At 56.0% G+C, this 27,047-nt stretch overlaps 12 protein-coding genes across 12 annotated transcripts in view; 8 read left to right on the forward strand and 4 right to left on the reverse strand.

The window, feature by feature from the left end:
- Nucleotides 1–18: 18 nt before the first annotated feature.
- PTSG_02934 (uncharacterized protein) lies at nt 19–1,238 on the forward strand (the record flags this gene model as incomplete). The annotated part of the gene is made up of 8 exons (XM_004996390.1): nt 19–89; nt 193–292; nt 351–417; nt 443–509; nt 538–644; nt 793–931; nt 970–1,118; nt 1,153–1,238. 8 exons carry the CDS (start codon nt 19–21, stop codon nt 1,236–1,238), a joined length of 786 nt encoding a protein of 261 aa, XP_004996447.1.
- A 41-nt stretch (nt 1,239–1,279) lies between these two features.
- Nucleotides 1,280–1,964, forward strand: PTSG_02935 (uncharacterized protein; the record flags this gene model as incomplete). Its single annotated transcript, XM_004996391.1, has 3 exons — nt 1,280–1,392; nt 1,464–1,831; nt 1,873–1,964. The coding sequence occupies 3 exons, from the start codon at nt 1,280–1,282 to the stop codon at nt 1,962–1,964; spliced, it is 573 nt and encodes a 190-aa protein (XP_004996448.1).
- A 37-nt stretch (nt 1,965–2,001) lies between these two features.
- On the forward strand, nt 2,002–2,788 carry PTSG_02936 (uncharacterized protein; the record flags this gene model as incomplete). The annotated part of the gene is made up of 3 exons (XM_004996392.1): nt 2,002–2,354; nt 2,555–2,633; nt 2,678–2,788. The coding sequence occupies 3 exons, from the start codon at nt 2,002–2,004 to the stop codon at nt 2,786–2,788; spliced, it is 543 nt and encodes a 180-aa protein (XP_004996449.1).
- Nucleotides 2,789–3,164: 376 nt separating this feature from the next.
- Nucleotides 3,165–3,975, reverse strand: PTSG_02937 (uncharacterized protein; the record flags this gene model as incomplete). Its single annotated transcript, XM_004996393.1, has 3 exons — nt 3,165–3,196; nt 3,354–3,784; nt 3,968–3,975. The coding sequence occupies 3 exons, from the start codon at nt 3,973–3,975 to the stop codon at nt 3,165–3,167; spliced, it is 471 nt and encodes a 156-aa protein (XP_004996450.1).
- A 1,647-nt stretch (nt 3,976–5,622) lies between these two features.
- On the forward strand, nt 5,623–8,981 carry PTSG_02938 (uncharacterized protein; the record flags this gene model as incomplete). Its single annotated transcript, XM_004996394.1, has 3 exons — nt 5,623–5,793; nt 5,914–5,970; nt 8,700–8,981. 3 exons carry the CDS (start codon nt 5,623–5,625, stop codon nt 8,979–8,981), a joined length of 510 nt encoding a protein of 169 aa, XP_004996451.1.
- A 28-nt stretch (nt 8,982–9,009) lies between these two features.
- PTSG_02939 (uncharacterized protein) lies at nt 9,010–11,045 on the reverse strand (the record flags this gene model as incomplete). Its single annotated transcript, XM_004996395.1, has 7 exons — nt 9,010–9,093; nt 9,252–9,317; nt 9,692–9,841; nt 10,015–10,158; nt 10,317–10,423; nt 10,613–10,692; nt 10,849–11,045. 7 exons carry the CDS (start codon nt 11,043–11,045, stop codon nt 9,010–9,012), a joined length of 828 nt encoding a protein of 275 aa, XP_004996452.1.
- Nucleotides 11,046–11,095: 50 nt separating this feature from the next.
- On the forward strand, nt 11,096–15,500 carry PTSG_02940 (NEK/NEK8 protein kinase). Its single transcript, XM_004996396.1, has 17 exons — nt 11,096–11,198; nt 11,327–11,438; nt 11,529–11,789; nt 11,956–12,060; nt 12,188–12,342; nt 12,504–12,618; nt 12,701–12,763; nt 12,865–12,975; nt 13,114–13,325; nt 13,489–13,604; nt 13,759–13,853; nt 13,986–14,090; nt 14,218–14,345; nt 14,437–14,520; nt 14,657–14,753; nt 14,980–15,099; nt 15,189–15,500. The coding sequence occupies exons 1-17, from the start codon at nt 11,152–11,154 to the stop codon at nt 15,468–15,470; spliced, it is 2,208 nt and encodes a 735-aa protein (XP_004996453.1). The 5' UTR covers nt 11,096–11,151; the 3' UTR covers nt 15,471–15,500.
- A 44-nt stretch (nt 15,501–15,544) lies between these two features.
- PTSG_02941 (TPK1 protein) lies at nt 15,545–16,457 on the forward strand (the record flags this gene model as incomplete). The annotated part of the gene is made up of 2 exons (XM_004996397.1): nt 15,545–15,920; nt 16,054–16,457. 2 exons carry the CDS (start codon nt 15,545–15,547, stop codon nt 16,455–16,457), a joined length of 780 nt encoding a protein of 259 aa, XP_004996454.1.
- Nucleotides 16,458–17,299: 842 nt separating this feature from the next.
- On the forward strand, nt 17,300–19,975 carry PTSG_02942 (uncharacterized protein; the record flags this gene model as incomplete). The annotated part of the gene is made up of 2 exons (XM_004996398.1): nt 17,300–17,638; nt 17,675–19,975. 2 exons carry the CDS (start codon nt 17,300–17,302, stop codon nt 19,973–19,975), a joined length of 2,640 nt encoding a protein of 879 aa, XP_004996455.1.
- A 1,163-nt stretch (nt 19,976–21,138) lies between these two features.
- On the reverse strand, nt 21,139–23,762 carry PTSG_02943 (small CTD phosphatase 1). Its single transcript, XM_004996399.1, has 8 exons — nt 23,560–23,762; nt 23,364–23,433; nt 23,114–23,185; nt 22,744–22,865; nt 22,490–22,597; nt 22,117–22,266; nt 21,753–21,851; nt 21,139–21,466 (listed from the first exon to the last, which is right to left on the reverse strand). Exons 3-8 carry the CDS (start codon nt 23,178–23,180, stop codon nt 21,257–21,259), a joined length of 756 nt encoding a protein of 251 aa, XP_004996456.1. The 5' UTR covers nt 23,181–23,185; nt 23,364–23,433; nt 23,560–23,762; the 3' UTR covers nt 21,139–21,256.
- Nucleotides 23,763–23,855: 93 nt separating this feature from the next.
- PTSG_02944 (uncharacterized protein) lies at nt 23,856–24,973 on the forward strand (the record flags this gene model as incomplete). The annotated part of the gene is made up of 3 exons (XM_004996400.1): nt 23,856–24,042; nt 24,316–24,407; nt 24,551–24,973. The coding sequence occupies 3 exons, from the start codon at nt 23,856–23,858 to the stop codon at nt 24,971–24,973; spliced, it is 702 nt and encodes a 233-aa protein (XP_004996457.1).
- A 158-nt stretch (nt 24,974–25,131) lies between these two features.
- Nucleotides 25,132–27,047, reverse strand: part of PTSG_02945 (uncharacterized protein) — a gene marked incomplete at its 5' end in the record, with an annotated part of 3,587 nt that continues 1,671 nt past the window's right edge. The window contains 6 exons of the mRNA XM_004996401.1: nt 25,132–25,360; nt 25,508–25,573; nt 25,695–25,749; nt 25,940–26,022; nt 26,159–26,202; nt 26,313–26,375. Coding sequence (XP_004996458.1) covers nt 25,300–25,360; nt 25,508–25,573; nt 25,695–25,749; nt 25,940–26,022; nt 26,159–26,202; nt 26,313–26,375 — 372 coding nt within the window. The 3' untranslated portion in view covers nt 25,132–25,299. The remainder of the gene's footprint in view (nt 25,361–25,507; nt 25,574–25,694; nt 25,750–25,939; nt 26,023–26,158; nt 26,203–26,312; nt 26,376–27,047) is intronic.

A 27,047-nucleotide genomic window follows, 5' to 3' on the forward strand; every position in this document is an offset into this window, starting at 1 on the left:
CAGAGGCAAACAGCGAACATGCCCCTGGGCCAGGCGATTGTGGCGCACGTCGGCGCTGTCTCCCGCAACGGACTTCAAGACATTCTCTGGTCGGAGCATCTCAGCAACCATGGACAGCAAGCATATTGTCATTGGCATGCACATTGTGATATTGGCATGCCCTTTGTGTTATTGGCAATCCAACGCCATCAGCGGCAAATCGCGGCAGACGATGCACGAAGATGACGAGACGCGTGGCTACACGGTTGTTTCGTGCTCGGCAGACGGCAAGCTTCTGCCTGGATTACGTGGGGTCTCGCTGACACGTGCAAGCTCCAAAGGCGAAGAGGGCGGTGCACCTGCTGCACCAGCACGGCCTGACCATGGCCATGCTCACGGGCGACAAGGAGGGCACTGCGCGGTCCATTGGAGACAGAGGTTGGCATCGACAACGTGCTCGCAGCAGCGTGCAGGAGCTGCAGGCGCAAGGGGGAGGTGGTGGCGATGGTTGGCGACGGCATCAACATCGAGTCAGCGGATGTCGTTCTGATGATCAAGGACAACCTGCTTGCTGGAGGTGTTTCTGGCCATGCACCTGTCGCGTGCGGCCGTGCACCGCATCCACTACAAGGTTCATCTGGGCCGTGTGGTCTACAACGCAACCGGTGTGTGCAGGTGGTGAACGCGGTGACGGGTGCGCTGCCGTTGCCTCCTTGAGCAACTCCGCTGACGTTTGTGGCTTCGTGGCTTTGCGGAAGCAGCCATCGACTGGTACTGGCAAATAGCCACCTGTCCAACGACCCCAACGATGAGTGCACACGATCCGCCAAAGCACCAGCGTCCACGTCTCGGAGATCCAATCCATCGCAACAGCCACCACTTTGTCACCTTCTCTTGTGCTCCTGTGGCATCATTTTGGCGAGGGCGATGGCTTCATCGGCACCATCAGCATGTCTGCGAGCGGAGATCAGCACCTGCTTTTGTCAGAAGGCCGGCAGTTTTGGCGGCGTACAGCCTGACCTCCTCCTCCTTCTCGCTGCGCGTGTCCCTGATCCACAGCCCCCTTGCAGCAGGGCACTCGTACTCGCTGCCGGATACGGTGGCGCAAATTGTTTGGGACTTGGACAAGCCCTTGTCGTGTGGCCGCTCTGCCGCCCCTCGTTTGGTGGTCAGCACGATCGATCAGAGGCAACAGCGGGGGTGTGCACAAGCTCCGCAATGGTGAGCGTGTCCTGAGCGCGTACGCCCTGGAGCAGTGAAACATGACATCTGTTGTCATTGTTCTGTGGAGCACGCGAGGATGGCAGCCCTCACACAGCACAACGCCGGCCAGCCCAAACTTCGAGTCAGCCACTTGGACACACGACGCCAAGCACGTTCTCCCGTGTGGCCGAGCTTCGCGGTGCCGGCTGCGTACGGTGTACTCACAAGCTTCAACAAGGTCAACACAACGGCCGTCACAATCCGCCCTGTTGGCCATCTAGATTGACCCAAGACACGATGCCTGGCGCCGTTGCCCTTGTCACCCACCACGCCGAGGCGTCGCTCGAGCTCCCCCATCGCACGTGTCCAATTGACTTGAGCAGCGTTGCTAAGCTGCAGCAAGCCCTGTGCATGTTCGCTGCCACCGTGAGCACTGCCGTGGAGGATGCCGAGACACACACGCCACCGCCTCTGTTGTCGTTTGCGGCCAACAAGGCCCGCCACGCGCCCTCACTCCGCGCCATCTTCAGCACCACCAGCGTGTCCTGGCTCGACTGCAGCACAGAGCAGTTCATCGTGGACAAGGTGTGTGAGTTCGCCAGAGCCTTCTTCAACCCTAGCGATGACAAGCCCTGGCAGGGAAGCCCTGGTCACTGCGCGCGTCGTCCCTGACGCACACCTTCGTGACAGACGTCATCCTGCTTGTGCGCACGTACACAAGCGAGCTTGCGCTTGCGACCTCCACCGCCGACAAGCAGTACAACCACGAGCAGCGAGCATGATTGTCTCACTGAGTCAGACAGGACATTCATCAGCGAGATGAGCAGCCGCGCGTTTTGGCACAACCTGCTGAAGTTGTCTGGTGAATTGGCCAAAGTTGAGGACGCTGGGGCGTGCGTGGTGCCACTGGTGCGTGCTGCTGGCTTTGTGAATGTGTCCAGTCGACGGGCGATGTGGAACTGTTTGGCTGCTCATGAGCGCCAGTTTCCTGTGGGAGGCGGCGTGGTACATGCTCACCGTCGCCCTCATCATCACCGCGTCAGTGGCAAGAACGTGGCCCAGCTGCTGCTGGGAGTTGGTGAAAACAAGTCGGTGGTGATCATGCTGGTGCTGGGTGTGCTGGCTGGTTGTGGACATGGTGCAGGAGGTACGGCAGTCAAGGCTGGTTGGAAGTAATAGATGTGGTGCTGGTGTTTGCGGTGCGTGGCACGCACTCTTCTAAGTGCGTACTCTTCTCAGCACGCACTCTTTCCAGCACGCACACACGTTCCTTTCCACTGCTGTACCACCTGCAGCCGTTCCAGCCAGCGCATGATCCTGGCCATCTGCCTTGACATGTCCTACTTCCTGCTCTGCTCGTCCTCGGCATCAGCAATTTGGCTGGGTGGACGGCGTTCCGGTTGCTGCTGCTCAACGACAACACACTGTCGGCCAACGGCCTTGCTGCTCGTGTTCAACAACATGCTGCTGTGGATACCTTTGATGGTGGCTACAGTGGTGGTGCTGGCTGCTGCGCATCCTGTGTGTCATCTCCATGGTGCTGAACCGGCTGATTGCGCTCACGTCGGACGGTGCAGACATTGAGTTCCAGCTGCTACGTGGCTGACGCAGGAGGAAGAGGAGGATGGATGTGCGACGCTTTTTTCAAGTTGTGGCTGCAGCGTGCTGTGGGAGGGTGTGCTGTATGCGCTGAAGAAGGAGATGCAACACAGCGCGTGCAGAACAACGTTGCCGACCATCATCGAATGAAACGTGACATGCCTTGAAGTTGATGGTGTTGTGTTGGTTTGTCTTTGCGTTGGTGTTGGTTTATTGCTTGCACTTTGCGTCGTTCCAACCCCCACAATACATGCATGCTGAAGACACGTTCACAACTTCGTACACAAAACGAGCAAGCGAGTGCGCATGCACAATCAAGCAAAGTGGTGGTCCTTGAGTTCTCCAAACGACGGCCGCTCACGCGAGTTCTGCGCCATGCACTTCTATGTCAGCGACTGGAACCACTCAGGAATGACTGCAGGAAGTATGTGTGTTTGTGTGTGTGTGTGTGTGTGTGTGAGTGAGTGGGTGTGTGTGCATGTGTGTGCGTTGTGAGGAAGAACGACGTGCAAGCAAGCAATCCAAACACACACACACACACACACATGCACACACACACACGACCAACTCACCATCTTCTTCATCATCATCAAATCGCAACCGCTTCCCATCCTCCAAAAGATTGCTGATGGTGGCGGGGATTGGTCCCCGATACCCGCTCCCCTTCTCCTGCTCAATCAAGTCAGGCACACGCTGTGTCGCCACCTCCCACATCAGTACGCCAAAGCTGAACGCATCAGCTTCGAAGCTGTACTTGTAGCCCGTCAGTGCCTCTGGCGCCATGTACTGCGGCGTGCCCACCCCTGCCGTCAGTGTCATGTTCGGCATCGTTTGCAGTCCGGCCTGCTGGCTGTACAGGGGATCATGGCTTGAGGTGGAGGAGAGGCGTGTGTGCTGCTGGTGCTGGTTCCTGTCACGCGTGAAGCACTGGCAAATGGACCCAAAGTCCGTAATCTTGGCGCGAAGCGATGATGACACCAGCACGTTGCCACGCTTCAAGTCCCTGTAAAGTGGATGGTGGATGGGTGGGTGGAGATGAAGGGGTGAGCAACCTAGCAACAAACACGTGCCTACACACACACACACACACACACACACACACACACACACACACACACACACACACACACACACACACACACACACACACACACACACACACACACACACACACACACACAAACACCGGTGCATCTGTTCGAGGGTGTGGATAAAGGCGATGCCACTCAGGTCACTCACAACATCAGAACATCGCGCAGCAGTTGCAGCTTCAGATCCCACACAGTCGTTGTCTCAACGCTTCTGTCGCGTCATGTGCTCACCAACGTCAATTCCTCACCCACGTGCTTCGTGGCGAGAAACAGTGAGGAACAGTACACGATTGACGTCAGCTCCAAGGCTCCAGCGCACGAGCCATCAGTGATGCTTTGCAACGTGCACTGGCCAGCATGCTGTTCGTCGCTATCAGCGCGTCGCACGCGTGTGTATGAGGGGTGCGGTTGTGCGCTCGTGAGGACGGCAGTGCATGCCGTGTGTGGTTGAGATGGGCTGCCGTTGATGGGTGCTGGTTTCCCTCTTCAACACCGTTGCTGTTGCAGCCAAAGGCGTTCATCATGCGTTGGATCGATGACAGATCACTCATGCTGGAAGGAGTGCTTCGTGGATGCAACTGTCCAGTGGTGAACGGCACGCGATGCTCTTTGAGCGTTGTTTCACGGTGCTTCAATGTTGTGTCCACGGAGGGGGACAGCGTGCGGTCATTGGTGTTGTGAAACGGACGTGGAGAGGTGGAGAGGTGGTGGTGTGGAGGTGTGAGTCAATGGCAGCTGCAGGTGCAACCGTGAACAGAGCAGAAGGCACGTTGTGGCAAAGAACCAAAGCACAAGGACAACAAGAAGCAAGAAGCTAGACACAGACACACACACACACACACACACTCACTCACAGCATCCTTCAAGCAGCCGCTGCCGTCAACATGGGTCACCGACAAGCCTGCCAAGAACAACAAGAACAACAGTGGCAACTGCGAGAACAGCGCCCAGCGATGATGAGGGCAAACAGCAGCAGCAGCAGCAGCAGCAGCAGCAGCAGCAGCAGCAGCAGCAGCAGTTGGGAGAGGAGGAGGAGGTCGCGGCATGTTGACACGGAAGAAAGGACAGTGAAGGGCGAGAAAGTGGAAGAAAAGAAAAAAGCACAACAACACACAAGAAAACCCAAACAATACACAGGGAAGGAAAGAATTCCCAGTTTTGCTGGCTTTATTTCCTTCTGCACAAACACTTTCCTTCCTCGCTTTCACTTGCCCTGCGATGATTTGCTTTGCAAGAGAAGGAAACCCATGACACTTTTGGGGGATTTTAAAAAAATATTACCGGTGACCATTGCTAAACTACGGTTGTGAAGTGAGCATTGCCGGTTCGTGACCACGCGCAAAAGCTCGAGGCGTGTCCACTAACCCTAAAATCGCATGCTGTGAAGCCCTACCCCCGCTAACCGCTACGCTCGCTCCGGCATCGCTGCGCTCCCCTAACCAGATTTGTCGCACAGGGTTTTCCCTAACCGGCGGCTGCGCCGCCGTTGCGCTGCCTTGACACATGCAAATTCCGAAACGGTAGAAGCAAAAAAACATTGGGAATTTAGCGAGCGCCTGCGGTAAAGTTGCAATAATCCCCCACTTTTGGGAGCACATGCAAGTGGATTTGGCAAGCAAGGCTGCAGAAGAGAGAACACTTTTCCGTCGCATGTTGTTGTGTGCAAATCTGGTGAGACATACGACTTTTTTTTTTTGTGTGAAATGACACAAGCACAACCCACATCCACCTCAGCTCAGAGAAAGACAGGATGTCTGGGTCGAACACTACTGCAGCCATCGCGGGTTTGCACAACCGCAATGCGTGCCAAGCCCAAGCCGCACGCGAAGCTGTCAATGAGATGCGTGTCGAAAGCGAAGAAGAGAAACGGCTGCTTCGCCTGGTCACCGAAGCAGTCACAGACACCCCTCGAAACGAAAAGGTATGCGAGCACCGTTGCCAGAACTTGGAAAGCGTGCGCGCTGTGAGAACGGGTTTACGGAGAATCATCCTCACAAGCCGTGTCCTCTTTGTTTGCCTCCGACATGCTTAATCATTTCAGGTTCTGACGGGTGTCGCAGGCCTTGTCATCATCTTGCCAGCTGTGTTCACTCTTGTGGTGAGCAGATTGCGTCCACTCGGCTCCTGCCAAACCAAAGGGATCATTCAAACATTAGCTGCATTGCGGTTGGTCGTTGGCCTGTTGTACATTGGGATTTCTTGCATGTTCAAGAGTTGCAGCGAGTGCATGTACCCCAAACACTCCAGTGACGCGATGCAGGATTTGCAGCGTGCACTGAAGCGTCGCGCCCTTTGGACAAACTCACTCTTGCTCATGTCATTGTTTCTTCTTGGGGTTGATGGGCTGCTATCTTTTGAGTTAAGCCTTGGGTTTCAGGCACTCTCTCACGGAAATTGTTCAAGCTATGGCTGATTGTAACTTGCAGCATTCCTTCTGCTTCTTGCTCTTCTTGCCTGTTGCGTTGCCATGAGAGAGGCTGCTTCTTGTCTGCATTGCGTTCACTGAATACACGAATCCCGACTGCATATTCATCTGACTCTCGTCCCAGCCTGACCATCCCATCGAGGGATGTTGCGATTGTGGTCTTTTCCTCATGCAGTGAGTGGCGTACATTTGCTTCTTCAACATCACATCAGCGCTCAGTCAAATTGGAAGACACACAAACGCTCGCGCGCGCGCACACACACACACACACACACACACACACAACACACACACACACACACACACACACACACACACACACACACACACAGTGGCTCGTGTGAAGATGCAGCCAAGGGGAAACGTTGTGTTTGGTGATGTGACACAACAAACGGGGCAATACATGGTGTTCGGGCTATGAACGAAGGTGTTCATTTGCAAACGCAAGACAATAAGAGGCCAAACCACGGATCAGTTTGCGCAGTCTTTACACCCAAGTCCAGAAATCCGGCCTCCCCAAGCAAAGAAATCACAAGATTGGATGAAGACACTGCCGGAAGTACAAGCATTTGAAAGGCAATGGGGCAGGGACACAAACAGAGATGGCAGTGTCATGCACAAGTGTGCTCTACGCTGAGGTACCAATTCTTTGTCTGCCCTTCGTTCCTGCGTGCTCGCTCCTTGAAGTTACGACAGCTGCATTTTCACGATGTCAAGGATCCGTTGCTTCCATGGGTGGAAAGTCATGAAGAATGCAGTCATGTTTTTTGGTTGCTTGTTGCTGCCATCCCTCCGTGCAAAAGTAGCTCCCTACTCAAGTTTCCGCCCCTTTTGCAGCAAGTACAACACACACGCACACACACATGCATTTCAGTTTGTCATCTCGTGGCCAACTATTCACCATCCAACAATGTTTAATGCGCATCAAAATCATTGAGAGGTGGGAAACAAACCTCCAAGCGATTGGGAGAGGATACAGGAGAAGGCTTACATGCAGGAGCACCATCACCACTTCTTCGTTTTGTAGTGGGTGGTTTTCGAGTTCCAGTTGCCATAGAATGCGTTCTTTTTCACAACGAACTTCTTGTTGGAGTTCACGGGACACAGCTCGTCGTTAGCCTTGTGGCCTAACATCCCGCATTTGTAGCAGCGGATAGGGGGCTGATCTTTGTCCTTGGGATCCTTGTCGGCCATTTTCTGTCCTTGTTCAGGTCAGATGCAATGCAATAAATGCCGACGCTTGTTGGGATGCCCCTTTCACATAGCTCAGCAGAGAGAAACCACTTTACATCAGGGGAGGGGGCGACCCACCCATAACCACAGCACCTTTCTGTTATTGTGTTCATTTGGAGCAGGGAAATTGTGGCAAGGCGACGTACAACTTCTACCTTCGTGCATGACTTCCCCTCATGAACCGAAAAGACTTTCCTGAACAGCGTTGATGCAGGGTTCCTGTCAGTTCTGCGTGTTTTGGCTTCTTTAGTGTTTGCGTGGTCATCACACTTTGAACGGGAGGCGGAAACAATGAAATTCGGCGACGAAAGAAAATTCACTGGCTCGAACGGGAAGCAGCGACCCCTGGAATGGTCACGACTGAGATGCAAGTCCGCCGTGGGAGTCCAAGCAATACCTGAGATTTTCCTGTAATCGGTAAAGCAGCTCCAATTGGGAAACCGCGTCACTGATTGTGCCATATCATCCAAGACGGCAAGTCCGGCAGCAGTGATTGCAGTGTTGCTGCGTCTGGCTTCGTGCAATGTGGTTCGTGAAGGGTTTTGTGAGCGCTCATTTATTGTCAAGATGGCACCAGTTTTGTGGGTTCTGACACAAACCGATGTACTGTTCTTTGTGGTGTTTGAAGCACTTCAACAACTTCGTAAAAGCAACCGTGCCGAAAACGTACAATCATGCGTCGTGACGAATGAGGGTTTGGTGAGCGCATCAGATCCCCCTCGTTCGGAATGGCGCAGTATGTTTCACTTTGTGAGAACCAGCCATGCTGCGGTTCGCAATTTCTTCATCCATGCGTGTCTGAACTGTCCATTTCCTAATAACGATGGGGGACGGAACAACCTACTAACCATGAGACAGGATGTTGCATTCAGGTCAGAGTTAACACAGTTTGACGGTCGGCCCATTTACGCGCGCTTCGATGAGATGTTTGCGCACTTCTCTATGGAGCAAGCAAGAAACAACAGCTATTCGCGCACAATGGTCGCAGTAATCCGTTACACTGAGCCTCATGAGCGATGGCATGTCATTGAAGTAAGCTTTGGAATAAGTTGGTGTTCATGAATGAGTGTTTGTGTTTCGCTGTTGACCTGTGTGTTGCGGCATGTTGTACTTGGCCCCATTTGCGCGACTGCAGCCGTTCACGCTTTCATGCCATACAATCCACACAGGTCCACACACGTGTGGCATGGCAGAGGAACCATGCCAGAGTTCACAATGCGACAGGGAGCGTGACAGTTGTTTCGGCAGACGTCACACGTGGACAAGGGCCTCAAGCTTGGGCATGGTTGAAAAGGACTCTCATCCGCGCCGATGTGGGTGATCGGCTCATTCACGATGACGTTGACTTACTTGGTATTGGTCTGGAGCGGTTAGCAGTGAACAACGACGACGACGACAACGACGACGATGATGATGATGGCGACGGCGACGACAATGAAGCCCCCCAATAAGAAGGGAGCTCAGAAGAATGACAAATCCTTACAGTTCTCTCACATTCTTTTTTTCCAAGTTGCCGCTCGACACATACTTCTTGATTTCTGTTCCTGTGCCGCAACTGCCATCCTGTCCCGAATACACGCGATTTTCATGCCATCAAGTTGAGCGAGAAATAGTGCGAGGCAAGTCGAAAAACGAACAGTATCAAGAAGACTTATGTAAGTCGTATCGTGAGCACGCGCTGAGTATAGATGCAAACACACACACATACACGACGTTTGCACCTTCAGCAATGGGTGGTCTGCCGGCATGCGTTCGGAGAGGTTGAATGCGTAAAACATCTTTGATCGCTGGATCATCAACGTGTGGCGGTGTTGCGCGTTCAACAAGCCTTTCCCTGATGTTGTTGCTGTTGTTGCACTTGATGCTGCCACATGCATGTGCATGTTAGTGTCTGTTGTCGAAGCATTGCCATTAGTGCTGCCTTGGTGTTGCTGCTTTCTCCGCCCACATCTTCCCCGTCGTCGCCTTCTGCGTTGCTGTTGTTGTTGTTGTTGTTGTTGTTGTTGTTGTTGTTGTTGTTGTTGTTGTTGTTGTTGTTGTTGTTGTTGTTGTTGTTGTTGTTGTTGTTGTTGTTGTTGTTGTTGTTGTTGTTGTTGTTGTTGTTGTTGTGGCACCTCTTGCATCTTCGCTCTCTTGCTTGCAGGTTCTCCTCCTCCCTCACAGCTGTCGCTGTTGTCATCGCCGTCATTGCCTGCACAAACGCGCTGCTGCTGCTGCTGGTGGGAGGACGCGTCGTCGCCGTCGTCTGCTCGTTTGGGTCTTCGATTCGCATTTGTGATCGCGCAGAGAGGCCGAGAGACGGGCAAGACAGCTGGTGTGGAAACGGAACGAGAGAACGACAGTGCAGTTGAAGGGATGGTGAGGTAAAGCAGCGGTAGTAGCAGTGCTGCTGCTGGCAGATTGAGATGAAGCGCGTGAAATCACGCTGGCCCAACTTTGTTCATGGAGCCCACAGCTGTCAACAGCAAGCAGACCGTCACTGACCTGCAAGAGGCAGTTGTTGTGGAGTCGCTGGAACACGAACATGTAGCGGAAGATGTAGAAGATGGTGTAGTCACCGAGGGCGGCATGCAGGGCACGCCACGGCTTGCTCTTGATCGTGGCATGGAGCGTGTTGGAAAACACGGCCTGACGCACAAGTGTGTATGCGAGCAATAAAGTGTCAGCAGTGCATAAACATCTTGCGCATGCACGTGTTGAGACGCGCACCAGACATGCACACAAGGCACGTTCACACACGTACACACACACACACACACACACTTGCGATTTGCACACGAACACACCTGTATTTCCAGAACAGCCTTGATGGATCCTTTGTCATCACCGCCGGTGGAGCGACGAAAGCCAAGGCACAGCACATGTGTGGGCGACTGGCACGACTCGAACAGGTCTGCGCGGTGGATGTGTACACATGTGTGACTCGTGTGTGAGGAAGTGAATCGAATACACACGCACACACAAAAGCACATACACACACAAACGCACACGCACACACAAACACACGCACGCACACGCACACACACAAAGACACACACACACACATACAAACTCACGCACACACACACACACACACACGCACCAATGAGAACGCGCTGGAGGATGTATGGAAGCGAAGACAGCGAAGGCATGCGCGCCGCAGCTTGGTCAAAGACAGGGCATCTGCGCAGGAGAGCCAAAGTGAATGGATGAGAAGGAGTTGTGGAGTGGTGGCAAGCCTTGAACGCGCAACAACGGCACAGCAGGAAGTCACGGCAGATACACACATACACAGAGGCATGCACTCACACAGTCTCTCTCAGTCACACACATGCACACCTTGGATTGGCGCGACCATGATGGAGGTGAGGAGCGGCTGTGCTGCTGGATGGTTGTGCAGCAGGTGAGACGCAGGCGAGGTGGCGGAAGTGGAGGAAGAGTCGTCTCTTCTTCCGTAGCTGCTGTGGTTCTGGTCCAGCCAGTCGTGCAAGGACAGCACGGGCGCGTCGCCGCACACAGTGCTCAGCCACGACCATGTCGCAGCAGCCACGGTCGTTGCTGTTGCCGGTTGAAGTTGGGACGATTGGTGGAAAACTTCAACTGCTTTTCGGCAAGACACAACGAAGGACAACAACAACAGCGATGGACCAGTTTGAGGTCCTGCGCGTTGTTGGCCGCGGCACAGCAGGGTGAGCCGCAGTGCATGTGTGAGTGTGGGTGTGTGTGCTTGTCCTTTCGTTCTCTGCGAGGTGCTATCTTGAAGCACCACTTTCATCCCCTCCCCAAACACCCACACACACACACACATAATCCACAGGGTGGTGCGCCTGTGCCGACGGTGGGCTGACGGCGAGCTGGTGATTGTGAAGCAGGTCGCCCTCTCCTCCCTCAACAAGCACGAGCGCCAGGCAGCATGCAACGAAATCGAGGCGAGTGTGTTTGTGTATCTGTGTGTGCGCGCAAGCTGTTGTTTTGTGTCCGTGCCTTCACACTCACACACGGCACGTGTGTGTTCGCAGGTGCTGGACAAGGTGAAGCATCCGAATGTTGTGTCGTACTTGGACCACTTTATCGAGGACGGGTCACTCATGATTGTGATGGAGTACGCGGACAGCGGGTCGCTGTTTGACTACCTGCAGGACCGCCAGGAGCCGCTGCCGGAATCCACAGTGCTGCGGCTCTTTGTTCAAATCCTCATCGCCCTCGACCACGTTCACAAGCAACACGTCCTGCATCGCGACCTCAAGACCCTAAACATCTTCCTCCACAGCAACCGCCAGGTCATTGTGCAAGCATTGCATGTCTGCGTGTGTGCATGTGTGTGTATCTCTGTGTGCTTGTGCTTGCGTGTCACCTTCCACCGTCCACTTTGCTCCCACACATGCACACACACCCCTCTCTTTCCCCGTCTCTCCCTCCCTCTCTCTCTCACACACACACACACAGGTGGTGAAGATTGGCGACTTTGGCATCTCCAAGTTGCTGGACAGCAAGAGTCACGCACAGTCTGTGGTCGGCACCCCGTGCTACATCAGCCCAGAGCTCCTGGAGGTGCGGCTGATGCGTGCATGAGAACGTTACAGTGACTCTGCACCTGCTCACAACACCAGCCCAATACCTCCCCCTTTTGCCGCTTTACCTCACATGTCCAGGTTTACCTCCATCCCACACTTGCCAGAACAAAGCGTACGGGCCGGAGAGCGACGTGTGGGCGCTGGGCTGCGTGTTGTATGAGCTCATGGCGCTGAAGCGCGCGTTTGACGCTCCAAACCTTCCTGCTCTCGTGCTGAAGATCATGGAGGGCGCCGTCGCCCCATTGCCAGACACATACAGGTGAGGGCACGATGTGGATGCGTGCGTGAATGCATGTACGTATATGTGTGTGTGCATGTGTACAATTCTGTTGTTCTTTCTTTCCATACACTGTTTCAAGTGTCATCCTGTTCATGTCATCATCACCGCCACCACCCCTTTCCCCTTTCCTTCCCCTTTAGCGCCCAGCTGCAGTCCCTCGTGCACTCGATGTTGACTGTGGATGCGAGTGTCCGCCCAACGCTTCCCGCCATCATGGCAGCACCGGTCGTCCAGACTGCCCTCATCGACATCATGGTGCGTGCACTTGCACGCATGTCTTTGTGGCGTCCACTGTTGAAATGCCACCACTAGTCTCATTCACACACGCATCCACCAGACGGACATGTGTTCGCTGCGGACGACACCATCCCCGCGTGCAGGAAAACGGTCGACACAAGAGGTGAGAATTGCACTCGTGCACTACTTGGCCTCTCCACAGCGTTGCAGATTCACCCCCACTTCCACTCACATATCACCACCACCAACCACCACCACCACCAGCCGTTGCCGTCACGTGCGCGTGTGTCTCGGGCGCGGTTGCGGGAGTGGAGCCGGATTGTGGTCGTGCAGGACCGCAGCACCACCCACCTCGCCGTGGAGCAGGACTTCAAGGTGTGGATGTGTTTGATGTGATGTGATGTGGATCTGACGGCAACACCATGTCACTGTATCGGCGTCATGCATTGTTGCTGCTGTGTTTCCCCGCACCCATCCTGAACTCCCCTTGCTTTGCCCCCCTCCCCCTAACAGGTGGTGACGGGTGCTGTGGGTGTTGGCCGCGTGTTTGCGGTGACGGACGGTGGATCCATCCGCCTGTGGCGCCAACAAAACATGATGTTGTCGTCGTCGTCGCCATCTTCTTCGTCATCAGCATCATCAGCAACAGCAGCGGCAACGAGGGGTGGACCGAAGGAACAGGGCACGAAAGCAGGCTCGACCAGCAGCGCAGTCGCACCCACAATGTGAGTCCTGTGTGTGTGCATGGAATGTGCTTGTGATGTTGCGGTTGTCACTATATTCACGCAACACGGCATGACATGTCCCTTCCTTCTCCCCCCTCTTCCCAACAACAACAACAACAACAACAACACACACACACATTCACGCATTCATGCATGCATTCAGCCCCACGTGGGTGCCCCGGCGTGTGCGCGGGCTGTCATCGCACCGCGTGCGGCGGATGGCGTGTGGTCGGTGCTTTGCTGCGCTCATCACAGACAAGGGGCTCGTCCTGACGTTTGGTGCGGCCGTCATCGCAGCTGCTGCTTTGCATGCACCTGTGGTTGTTTTACGAGGACACTGCGCAGCGGCACTCGTTCGCTTGAATCATCAACACCTGCTCCAAGCTCACCGTATCTCTTCACCTGTTGTTACCCATCACGTCCTCTTGTGCAGGTCGTGGTGACGGCGGGGTGCTCGGACAGGGCAACACCACCGACATTCCCACGCCCACGCTCGTGCCCGCGCTCCTCGGATATGAAGCAGTTGACGTGCGTGCATCGTAGCCGCTGTCGTTGTTCTTGTGGTGCTCTCATTGCCCGTGATGTTGCTATCGCATTGTGCTGCTGTGCTATGTTGCCCTTTGACTGACGCAAACACCTTTCACACTTGCCACGGTGCAGGTTAGTTGCGGGGCGACACACACCGCTGTCATCACCACAGACTCACACGTGTTCACGTGGGGAACAAGTACACTCGGCGCCCTCGGCTGTGGACCGGACACTGCGGTGAGCACTGTGCCTATGCTGCTTGTTGCCTTTGTTGTTCTTGCCTGCGCAGCTACCATTGCTCCCTCATCCGCCCGTCACACACTCATTTCATCCCCCTCCCCCCTTCCCGCCGCACTTCCCCCAGGTCGCGTCCACGCCTCGCATTGCTCTCCGCCCGCACAGCAGCGACACATATGCGCGCGTGCGCTGCGGCCACGATGCGACGGCCGTCGTCACCAGTGGCGGTGCAGTCTGGATTGCCGGCGCAAACAGGTCAGACACTCACAGTTACTTGCTCACATGATGTGATGGTGTTTGTGTGGTCATGTGTCGCCTATGTGCTCACTCGGTTTTGCCTGTGCAGGTCTGGCCGCCTTGGCGTGGATCCCGCACGGTTTCCCACCATCAACACCTTCACACCGTGGTCGTCCCTCTCCTCCCACATCATGTGCGTTCATTCTTGCCTTGCGGTACGGCCTGTGTTGCTGCGTTCAATTTGCACGCCAACCACACCCTTTCTCCCACCCTCGTCTCACCCGTGCCCTTGCACCTCACCTCTTCTGCTGCCACATTTACGCGCACAGCGATGTGGGCATTGGGGCGCATCACGTCGCCATGATCACCAGGGATTGCACATGCCTGACATGCGGCGACAACGCGTGGGGACAGCTTGGACGCAATGTACGCAAATGCACAGACTGCCCAGCAGCTGTGCCTGATTCAGCTTCACACTCATGTCTCATTCTTGCCCCCCCCCCCACACACACGCTACGTGGGGACAGCTTGGACGCAATGTACGCAAACGTTCAGACTGTAACCCAGGATGCACACCAACAGCTGTGCTTGCTTCAGCTTCACGCTCATGTCTCGTTCATGACCCCACCCCCTCATCTTCTTACACACGCAGACTTCCAACACCAGCAGCGGCGATTCTGCGCTGCAGCCGATGAGCGGGCTGGATGACAAGTCACTGGTCATGGTGGCGTGCGGCTTGCACTTTACTGCAGTTGTCACGTCAAACCACGAGGTGTGTAAATGGCTCTGTGCGTGCGGTTGTCTCTCGTGCTCCACGACACACTCACACACACACACACACTCACACACACTCAACTGCAGGTGTTTGTTTGTGGAAGCATGCGGGGTAAGGACGACAAGCAGCACGCTCCTGAACCGACCACACACCCCACCACACACCCCACCACGCACCCCACGACGCAACAGCACCACGTGCCGCGGCTGATATCACTTGCGACGCACACGCTGGCGAGCGCGCAGGGCGGGGTGCGGCACGAGACGGTGGTTGCGCCATCAGGCAAGAAGCAGGTGGTGGAGGTGCACGCCTCAGACCACACCTTGCTCGTCCTGCTCGCTTTGCGTGTGCGGTCTGCCATTTCATGAACATCTTTCAATAAACTTCCACAACCACAACACAAAGGACAGCAAACGAGAACGTCGACAACAGCAACCAAGAGATGCTTGTGTTGGACTCTGTGGCGCGCAGCCTCCACGCCGCCCAACAACAACAACAACAACGACAACAGCAGCAGAATGCCGTGATTGATGCGTGCATTGTGTTGAACCACGTGTTGCCAGAGGACACGGCGCGGTTCCTGGCTGCTGCGCAGACTGTGATTGCGTGCGACGGCGGCGCGAACCGCCTGCGCGAGGCCTTTCCGGAGGCGGACGTGGACGTCATCATCGGCGACATGGACTCTGCAGAAGAGGCGTCCATCGAGCACTTTGTCTCTCTTGGCCAGCAGCGAGGCCGGCCTTGTGAGGTCGTTCGTCTCCCCCACGACCAAGACTCCACCGATCTACAAAAGGCCCTCGCCCACATGGACACCAGCGGTATGAGTCGTGTGTGTGTCGCATGTGCGTGTGTGTGTGTAAACAGGCACTCGAGCTGTCCCCTCTGCTCCTCACTCCACCTCTGCTCCCTCACTCCACCTGTTCCCCCCAAATACCTCCCCCTCTCCCTTAGATGTGCAGGGACGACCCACGGTGGTGGTGCTGGGCGCACTAGGTGGACGGCTGGACCACACGCTGCAGCATCTCAACATTGGGCTGCAGCATGTTGATCGGACGAGGCTCGTGTTTGTGTCGGACGAGTGCTTCACGGAGGTGCTGCCTGCCGGGGAAACCGAGCTGCGCATTCAGCCTGGGGAGGAAGGGCGCGCGTGCGGGCTTGTGCCCTTTGCAGCGCCGGTGCGCGCGACGACGACGGGTCTGGTCTGGAACCTGCAGCCAACGGCGGAGCTGGAGCTCAAGTGGGGCGCCCTCATCTCCACCAGCAACCTCGTGCAACCGGACACCGACACCCTCACTTTCCACACCAACAACCCCGTCCTCTGGACCATCGAGCGTTCTCCCGTCGTCGCGGCGTGAGGTGTGACTTGGAGACGTGCTGTGCGCTGGCACCTTTGTCGTTACAATCTCCACTGTCGTTGGTAGCCTTCCTGCGTCACGTTACTCAACCCATCATCTCCAGGACACCGTCCTCTGGACCATCGAGCGTTCTCCCATCGTCGCCGTGTTACAGGCGCTCTGGCAGTTGCATCGCGCCACCCAACTGTTACATTACGCCCCATCATCTCCACCCATCATCAAGCACTGACACTGCGCCACCCTTGTCCCCATGCCACATTTCCCCACACGCTGGGTGGTTGCCTTTGTTCGCCGCAAGCCACTGCGCCATTGCGAAGGTGGAAGCGGACAGCCCGTGTTTTATTGAAATCACCCAATAATAATCGGCAAATCCAAGTTGCGAAATGTCAGCCGTGATGACTGCAAGCAACCTGTGAAGAAAGAGACGAAGCATCCGCCGTGCCGCGATTGCACTGGTCGCTCGCTGCTGCTTTTGTTGTTGCCGCACCCTTCCTCCCCTCCACGTCTGTCCATCACCTCCATAACCCCAGCTTGTGCGCTGCCTCACCACCCAGCAGCAGCCAAGCCGCCACCCAGCAGCAGCCACCTGTCTTCATTCTCCTCTGGCACAACCGCGCCAGCAAACCTGCGACCTGTAGACAAACTACCAACAAACAAACAAGGCATAGACATCGACACGCTCCCACACCACACAAACACCTGCTGTTCCATCGTCCTTCTCTGTCCACAAATCCCATCCCCCTCTACCCCATACGCACGCATCACCATCCCCCCTCCCCCTCTATTCCCAGATGGAAGGAGGTGTTGGCGTGCAGCGGGCTCATCAGGCCGCGTCGGTGACCATGCCGCCAATGGAGGAGCCGAGCGCCGCGACAGCAACTTCCCCCGACAGCCCCATCTTCGCCGCGCTGGAGACGCTCTCCCTCAGCCTCGTCGACGAGGCCACCATGGAGGACGACTTTCCCCAGCCATCCCCGCCACCTCCCGGCATGTTTGCCTTGCAACAAGCCCTCCTCATGCAACAGCAGCAGCAGCAGCAAGGGGAGCAGGACAAGCAGATGATGATGATGGCGGCGCGTGCGCGCGCCTTCCACGAACCCGATCACCACGCCGGCCCAAGTTGGGAACCACACGCACCAGCGCCCTCCTCGTCCGCATCCGTGTCATCGTCAGCCACCTCAGTCGCTTCCTCCTCCTCCTCCTTCTACCACCAACAGCACTATGCGCAGCCGCGCTACGACAGCCACCACGCCATCGAGCAGCAACAACGTCAGCAGCACCACGGCTACCACAACACATACCCCACACAGCGACAGGAGCGGCCGATTCCCGTCTCGTACGCAACACCGCCGCGCAGCACTGCGACGCTGGCCTATGCACAACGGCAACGCGAAGAGTACCACTACTACCAGCAGCAGCAACAGCAGCAGCCGCAGCACCAACAGCAGCATCCTCGCGGCGACGCTCGGCCTTACGCGTCCTCCACCGCATCATCCTCGGCATTCACGCCCGTGTCCGCTGATCCGTGGATGGAGACTGGCCACTCTGCTGCGCCAATTCGCTCGACCGAGCACGTGCGCATGCCTGCACCGCACATTCGCCAGCATGCGCACCACATCCACGCGCACAGCCGCCACGAGGACGCACAGCGCTACGCCGCCTACCACCACGCCGATGACAGCCATCACCAACACCAGCACCAGCACCATCACAACCATGGCTCACACGCTGCCACACTGGCATGGGCGCTGGCGCCTGCACAGCGGCCCGCCTACGCAACCAGCAGCGAGCAGCAGTACGCTCGTCCAGCTGCACCACCAGCAGCACCAGCGCCACGTGCCCCTGAGCACCACCAGCAGATGTTCATGCCCCAGCCAACGGCAACGACCTGGTCCCAGCCCTCCTTTGACGACGTACGCTTCTTCACCGACGCCTCCGCACCATCGCTGCCGTCCCACCACCACCATCACCACCACAGCGGCACGAGCAGCACGGGTGATGTGTTTGATGAGTACGAGTACGAGTCGCCATATGCGTTTGCGCAGCTGCCGGACCTGAGCGCGGCCGTCTCCGCCACCAGTGCACGCAAATCAACCACCACCACCACCACATCCACACAAACGCAGACGTACGACGTGCAGGAGCCCGCGCCCCTCCCCACCACTGCTGATCACATGCGTCTGTCGTGGGAGAACCTGCACCAGCACCAACATCAACAACATCAACATCAACAACATCAACATCAACATCAGCACCAGCATCAACATCAGCATCACTTGCATAGCCAGCAGGAGCAGCCGTCAGCGGCCGCTCTTCAACCAACGACGGCGGCTGCGCTGGAGATGATGTCCCAGGCCTCATCCACCTCATCCCTGCCCATGTCGGCCCACTCGCCGTCCCCACCACTGCCGCCGCCACCCCCGCCACCAGCTGCGGCTGCCGTTGCCGTAACGCGCTCGTACCTGCAGGCGGTGCGCGGTCCCGACATCGACGCTCCTTCCACTGCCATGCACCCCGGCCTCACCGTGATGAGCAGCCCGGACAGCGACGCGAGCGATGCGGAGATCACCCCGCCGCTCCCCATTGTCGACCGCCAGCACCAGCACGTTGCAGCGATGAGGCAACAACAGCAGCAGCAACGACACCAGGCTGCACAGCAAACACGCCAACACCAACAGCAGCAGCAGCAGCAGCAGCAAGTGTCTTGCCGTCAGATGGCCAAACAGCACCAACAGCAGCAGCAGCCGCGTCAGGCCGCTCTCAACGCTTCACCGCCGCCGGTCACGCCAACGGTGGCGGCGGCAGCAGGAGGTGGCGGAGGTTCCGTGCAACAGCAGCAACAGCAGCAGCAGCAGCGGTATGTCTTCATTGACAACGGCAACATCTTCGTTGGTGCGCAGAGCCTGGCCAACGGGTCGATGGATCTCGCCATCCGCCTCAACGTGCGCGTGTTCTCGGATCTGATTGAGGAGAAGTGCGTGTGTGCAGCGCGGGAGGTGGCGGCGTCGCGGCCCTCCAATCCGCAGATCTGCAACGCCTGGCGCAAGATCAACTATGCCGTGTTCAACGACACGCGCAGCCAGACGGCGCACCAGATTGTGACGAGCCGCATTGCCACCGCCATCCGCAACAGCCGCGGCCCCAACACGCTCGTGCTGGCGACCGGCGACGGCAGCCAGTACCCGGACCTTGCTGCCATGGCCGCGGCCAAGCGGTGGCGGGTGATTGTGTGGTCGTGGAACCGCTGCCTCAGCGACAAGTTCCGCAAGCTGCAGTGCCGCTTCCCAGACAACATTGAGATTCGCGCGCTGGACACGTACCGCTCGCAGATTACGTTTATGGCCAACGGCCGCCGCGAGGGCATGATGCAGCAGCAGCAGCAGCAGCAGCAGCAGCAGCAGGGCGGTGTCGGCAGCACTGGTGCTGATGGTGGTGATGCGCAGGGTGCGGGTGTGTCTGCCGCCACTCGCCGCCAGCACAACCAGCAGCAACAACGGCAGCGACACAGGCACCGCTAGCGTGTTTGTGTGATAGCGATTCTGATATCCATTGTGATATCCGATTGTGAAACCGATAGTGATGCGAGGCGTCGTGCGTTGCGTGCTCTCGTTTTTGAATTGAATGCGTCCCCCTATCGAAAGCGCGCCTTTCTTGTCGTTGTCTTTGTTTGCATACAGCACGGGCTGCTGTCCTCCTAGTGATCACTTGCGTTTCGTGTGTTTTGCGTGCTGCCCAAGATCTTCCTCTGTCCCTCTTTCTCATCTAATCAAGCATATGCATGCTCATGCTTGCAAGCAACGCTGAATGGCGCTGTGCTTGCGTTTCTGTTGTCCTTGTTGTTGGTGTTTTTCCCTTCATTCCCTCTTCAATTGCTTCTGACTGCTCCTTGCCTGCCTGCTTTGCTTTGCTTCTGTTTGTTGTCGTCGTCGTAAGTGCCATTCGTAAGTGGTTTTGTTTGCGCGCGTATTCAACCCCCCAAGGAACAACTAAACAACCCCACGTGAACCGTGATGTGACACTTGATGTGCGCGTGTGCGTGTGCGTGTGCGTGAATATTGTTTGTGAACACTGATTGCGTCTCTCTTCATTTCTCTCTTCATTTCTCTCTTCCCAGAAACCCCCCCCCCGCCCCATGACTCGCTGACTGGATTTCTTCCTTCACTCAATTCATCAAATAGCACGTGCACGTGCACGAGAGCGAGCAAGCAACGACCCATGACATGCGAGCGACGCTAAACAACAAACTGCGGCAGCAGGAGCAGCCGTTGGATTCGGTAACAACGCGAAACGAGCAGATAAAAGCAAGGGGGAGGGGGGTTGAAAGGGAGAGAGACGAGAGGGGAAGGGGAAGGGCAGAGAAACAAGTTCATACAAACGCACACACAGAGCAAAGCGTGTTTGTATGCACAGCGGTTGTCAACAGCACACGTGTACAGGAAAGAGAAACAAAGAGATTACAAATACACACAGGCAACAGAGCACCACGTGCCAACGTAACTCGGCAGTGGGCATAGTGAATGAAAGGCAGCCACGCACACACACACATACACACGTGCATGCACAAAGCAGCACAGCAGCCAACCATGAGATATAGCATGAAGAGAGGGGAGAGCTGGAATGAAAGTGGGAGGCGCGGTGCAAAGTGGGGAGGGGGCGGGACGAGGGAAGAACGGCATCACAAACAAAGAAACAGACAGACACACACACACAGACAGACACAGACAGACACACACACACACACGAAAGGTTGCTGCAGCAACAACCCCAACGCTACCACATCCCCCTCTCCTCCCCAGCCACTAGAAGGTGAGGGTGCGCAGGAGCGAGTAAATATCGTCGGCCTCAGCCACCTCCTCGAAAAAGGGGATGAGGTCTCTGAGCGCGGTGTCCGTCGGGTCGTCGATCCACGTCTGTATGGCCACCGCGTTGTTCGGGTGGTACGCGTACGACGCAGGCGCATTGTCCACAATGATCGTCTCGTCCACGTTCCGCCCAAGCCGTGACAGGTCCTGATGGGCGTTGGGGGGGGGGGGAATTGGTTGAAGGAGGTGGAGATGTGTGCGAGAGAGTGAGTGAGTGTGGATGTGGAGTGAGTGAGTGTGTCGTGAGCTTGTGTGTGCGTGCGCGGGTGTGAGACAAACACACACACACACACACACACACACACACACACACACACACACACACACACACACACACACACACACACACACGCACACTCAATCACACACGTGCAAGCCCCCCCCCCACACCAACACACCAACATCCCTCCCCTCCACCACCTCCCGTGCGCACCTTGATGAAGACGCCGTGGGACATGACGCAGTGCTCGCGGAACAGGCGGTGGGCGATGGCGCTCCCGGGATCAAGCAGGTCCGCCACGGGGTCCGCATACTGATGTGAACAAGTGGGGGAAGGGGATGGCGGTGATAGAGGTGAGGGAGTGAGTGAGTGAGTGAGTGCGAAAGGGGGAAGGTGCAAATGATTAAGAACGCACACACACACACAGACACACACAGACACACACACACACACACAGACGCACAGACACAGACACACACACACACACACACACACGCACACACGCACACACACACACACACACACCAACAACAACACTCCCCCCTTGCCCCCATCCCCAACACCTCGCCTTCCCCACCTTTGAGAGGCTGGCGGTGAAGAGGACAACCTCGAAGAGACCGCCCACGACACGAAGAAATTCGTCCACGTGCGGGCGCTTCAGCACATACACGCGGTGCTGAATCCCGTCAATCTCAATCGGAATCACAAAGTCAGCATTGTCCACGGGCTGAAACAATGATGGTGGGTGGTGATGGGGGTGAGGTGGGATGATGGTGAGGTGGGTGTGAGTAAGGTGGCGGTAAGAATGACCGTTGAGCATGCACAGGTGAGAACTTTGGAAACACAAGGCAACACAAGGAAGACATGCAGCACAGCGTGCACATGATTTATGACGGCAACCGTTGTAAACCCCCTTCCCCCTTCTCAACACAGATGTGCATCGCAATCACCTTGAATGAGCTGTGCACGAGGGTCTCGTCCAAGTCCAGCACTAAGCATTTCCTGTTCGTGTGCGGACTCCCGGGCTCCGGCAGCAAGTTGTGGCCAGGATCCCGGTGCTGTCGATGGAAAGAAAAATGGAGGGGGTGGCATGGGGTCAATGCGAAGCGTTTGAAGCAACGTGTCAGCGTGAGAGCAACAACAAGAACAGCAGCATCACGAGCTTTCCCTTCTCCACACACACACACACAGACCACCAACTGACCACGGGCGGCTGCCAGGTCACCATTGGCCTCGGTGCCTCTGGTGCATTGTGGCGTTTTCTTCTGCAGCGCGAAAAGAGAAACCCGCAGAAGCAGGACGTCGACTGCTGGCTATCCTCATCCTCTGCAGCAGCAGTGTGCATGTGCGTGCGTGCGTGTGTATGTGTGTGTGTGTGTGAAGGAGTGTGTGTTTGTATGCACTGAGCAGTGTCGATTCAGACACAACAACAACAACAACAACTTAAACAACAACAACTTAAACAACAACAACTTAAACAACAACAACTTAAACAACAACAACAACAACTTCAACAACAACAACAACTTAAACAACAACAACAAACCCCACAGCCAACACAGTGCATCACTCACCATCAACAGGGATGATGGGCGTTGTTTGTCCATTTTGGTCGACTTGCGTCACCAAATTCTCTGCCATCCCGCCTGCCTCAACAGCGTGTATCCAGAAACAAACGCATGCAGTCACATGAGTACACGCACAACACATGCACAGATCGCAACGCTCCCCACACATTACATTACATCCAACAACAACCAAACCCTCCACACAACAACAGCGACCTTGCGCACCATGCTGCGCACTCCAAGCCAACCTTCCAACCTGTGCTGGGCGACGGGTATGTGACAGCTGGTTCACTAGGCCTCCAATCAAGCCAAGCTAACGGCAACTCCTGCAACCCCGTGATGTACAGCAGAGTCAGGTTGATGCCCAACACAGCGATCAAACCAAAACACACACACTCACAAACACACACACGCACACACGCACACTCTTCGTTCCCAAACACAACACTCACCAAAGGCGACGGCAAAAAGGAACAAGTCAGTGCGTAAGCGAAGAGGTGCCAACACTAAACGACGCGCGTGTGTTTGAGTGCGATGCGTGTTGGAGGAGAGGATGACGAAGGGAACGGAGAGGAGAACAACAACAACAACAGTGCCAACAACAGCAACAAGGGGTGAGGTGGAAATGGTGGAACGACAACACAACAACAAGCACCACCCACAGTTATGAAGATTTGCTGAAGTTATCAACCAATTTTCAGCAACCAACAGACAAAGCACACAAAGCACACACGCACAAACAAAGCACATGGCAGCGAAGATGGAAGGTGTTGGCGAGAGCAAAGCGCTGTTCCAGGCTGGTGTTGGGCATGCCTTTGATGACTGGGATGTTGTGGGCAAGGCCATCGACAACCAGTGGGGTGGAGAGCACACGGATGAGAAGGTGGAGTGGATGAAGGAGGTCGTCGCAGAGTGGTTCTTCGAGATTCCTGGCGGTACGCTTTGTGATGCGTGTGCCGTGTGTGTGTGTGTGTGTGGTGTGATATGTGCGTATGTGTGACGTGTGTGTGCCGTGTGTGTGTGTGACGCCTTTGTGCCGTGATTGCGTGTGTGTCGTGTGTGATCGCGTTGTGCACAATCTCACACTATTACCACACTATTACCACACTGTTCCCACACTGCTCATACTATTACCACGCTACCATCCACGCTACTATCCACACTGCCATCATCTCATCCATCTGCACACCTCCTTGCTCTGACACCAGAGCCACCAACGGCCCAGGAGGTGGCGTGGTACATTGGGGAGATCTTCACAAACGAGTTCAACGTCATGAACGACGGCAGCATGGCCAGCGACGTGAGTGCCCGCTTGTTGACCGCGATTGCTGTGTGATTGTACATGCTGTTGATGTCGTGGGTTTCACGAGCCTTGCCTTGCCTTGCTCAAAATAGTTTGTCTCACCAACGACCATCTCATGTCGTGGCGTCGCTGCCGTGCAGATTGCGGCAGTGCTGGTGGATCTGTTCCGCCTCCAGGCAAACAACAACACAGCTGAACTGCAGAAGTTCTGTGAGGAAGCGGAGGCAAGGCACGCCAAGTCGTCGAGGGCCCGCGGTCGACGACCCCGCCGCGCCGAACCAGACGCGATGGCGGAGAGCGATGATGCCAGCGGCGACGACGACAGCGATGACGATGACGATGACGATGATGAGGAGGAGGGAGATGGGCAGGACGGTAACGCCAACGAGGAGCAGGAAGAAGACGATGGCTGGACCACGGTGGGGCCGAAGTCGGGCAAGCAGAAGGGGAAGAAGCAAAAGGGCGGCAAGGGATCAAAGAAGAAACACCAACAGCAGCAGCAGCAGCAGCAGGCGGTGCCGCAGTTGGAGTCTGGCATGGACAGCGTGCAACTGAATGAGTGAAACAAGTGTGCGTGCGTGCATGTGTGTGTGTGTGTGTGTGTGTGTGTGTGTGTGTGTGTGTGTGTGTGTGTGTGTGTGTGTGTGTGTGTGTGTGTGTGTGTGTGCAGGTGTAGTGTGTACATTGGCTTTGAGGCCGCGATACTTTGGGCGCTGTTGCGTTGAGAGCTCGAGTGATTTCAATTAGACCAAGCGATAGCCGAGAAGAAAGCGGAATGCACAACAGAGGCTGCCTGTTGGAGAAACAACGCGTGGGCGAGGGCGGACGTGTGTACACAACCCACACCTCACAATTACACCACCACGACGCTACACGATGACCATCACCATCACGACTTGATGCGGTCCCAGCGGTGTATGGACCCGTCGTCGCACACGTACACGATGATCCTGCGACGAGGAAACCGGAGGGGGTGGAGAGGAGGGGGTGGAGAGGGGTGGTATAGGCGTGAGGAGAGGAATAGATGTACTCTGTTGGCACAAGGGCATTGGGTCCAAATGTGTATAATACGCAGATGTGTGAAAGCGTGTTCTTACGCTGCGTCTGCGGAGAAGGCCACTTGTCGCACTGCCCGCGTCGCCCGCGAATGCTGCAGCACTTGACTGCACACACATGGAAGGTGGATGATTGTGAGCTGACAAGGATGTAAGCAAGTGAGTGGAGCACTCGTGTGCACACTCAACAGCAGCGACCACACGTGCGGGTGAAGGGGCAAGTGATTACATTGGCGCTGTTGATTTCGTGAGCGTCGTCATGTCCCACAGGAACACTTTGCCGGCTGAAAAAAAGTGTATGAGTGGGTGATGTGGTGCGATGTGATGTGGTGTGTGTGTGTGTGTGTGTGTGTGTGCACGAGTGCGATTTGACGTGCGAGCACAAGAACATGTGCAGGTGTACACGAGCGCGCTTGCCACCACCACCATTGCCTTCACCACCACCACCACCCAACACGGTGCGTGCGGCCCCACCTTGGTTCCCCGCCGCCAAAAAGGTGAACGTCGCCTCCACGTCAAACTTGACAAACCAGATGTTGCAGTTGTCCAGCGGCAGCCTGTCGTGGTGAGTGAGTGAGTGAGTGAGTGAGTGAGTGAGTGAGTGAGTGAGTGAGTGAGTGTGTGAGTGAGTGAGACAATACCATCGACATATTCACATGTGCACCGCCGCTGTGATTGCCGTGTCATCAGCACCTGCGGACGATTGTGATTGGATCTCCAAAGTACTCCCGTCGCTCCTGAAACCACAAATATGTACAGCGGTGAGCACGCAGCAGGCAGCACAGGCAGTAAACAAAATGCCTCCACCACTCCCCATTCCACCCCCCACCACCACCACCATCACCACCTCTGGCAGGTCGAGGCGGGGTTCGCCGCCAAATGTCCACAGCGCAATCTCGCTCTCCGTCGACTGGAGATGTGAGGGGGGGGGGGAGGAGACAGTTGGTGGAGTTGGTGTGGAGTGGGGATGAGCATTGGGCACATCACGAACCGACTCAGTGATAGTCATGGACGTGTGCATGAATAGACGGGCAGACATGGACACAGCTACACATAAACGCAGATACACGCACGCACGGAGAGACAGAAGACAAACGAACACACGCACACACACACACAGACACACACGCACACACAGACACACACGCACACACAGACACACACACACACACGCACGCACACACAGACACACACACACACACACATACCCACACATACCCACACACACACACACACACACACACATACCCACACACACACACACACACACACACACACACACACACACACACACACACACACACACACACGTTCGCGCACTTAAACCCCGAACAAGGCGAGGTAGCCGGATACAGCCTTGAGGGGGTGGGGATTGGCCTGGTCGTGGGTCCACCCCACAGAATAGAGACAACCTCCTCCCCCCGTACCTGTCCATTGATGCGCATGATGGAAAAAAAAAGACTGACCCGGGGCGGCGAGCGTTCGCCCTTGGCCTTGTAGTTAAAAACAAAAGACGCGGAGCAAGTCGAGGGGCGGGGTTGACTTTTTCCTTACACATTATGCGTGCAGGAGGCTGCAGGTG

Source organism: Salpingoeca rosetta, assembly GCF_000188695.1.
Source record: "Salpingoeca rosetta unplaced genomic scaffold supercont1.6, whole genome shotgun sequence".
NCBI classification, from domain to species: Eukaryota; class Choanoflagellata; order Craspedida; family Salpingoecidae; genus Salpingoeca; species Salpingoeca rosetta.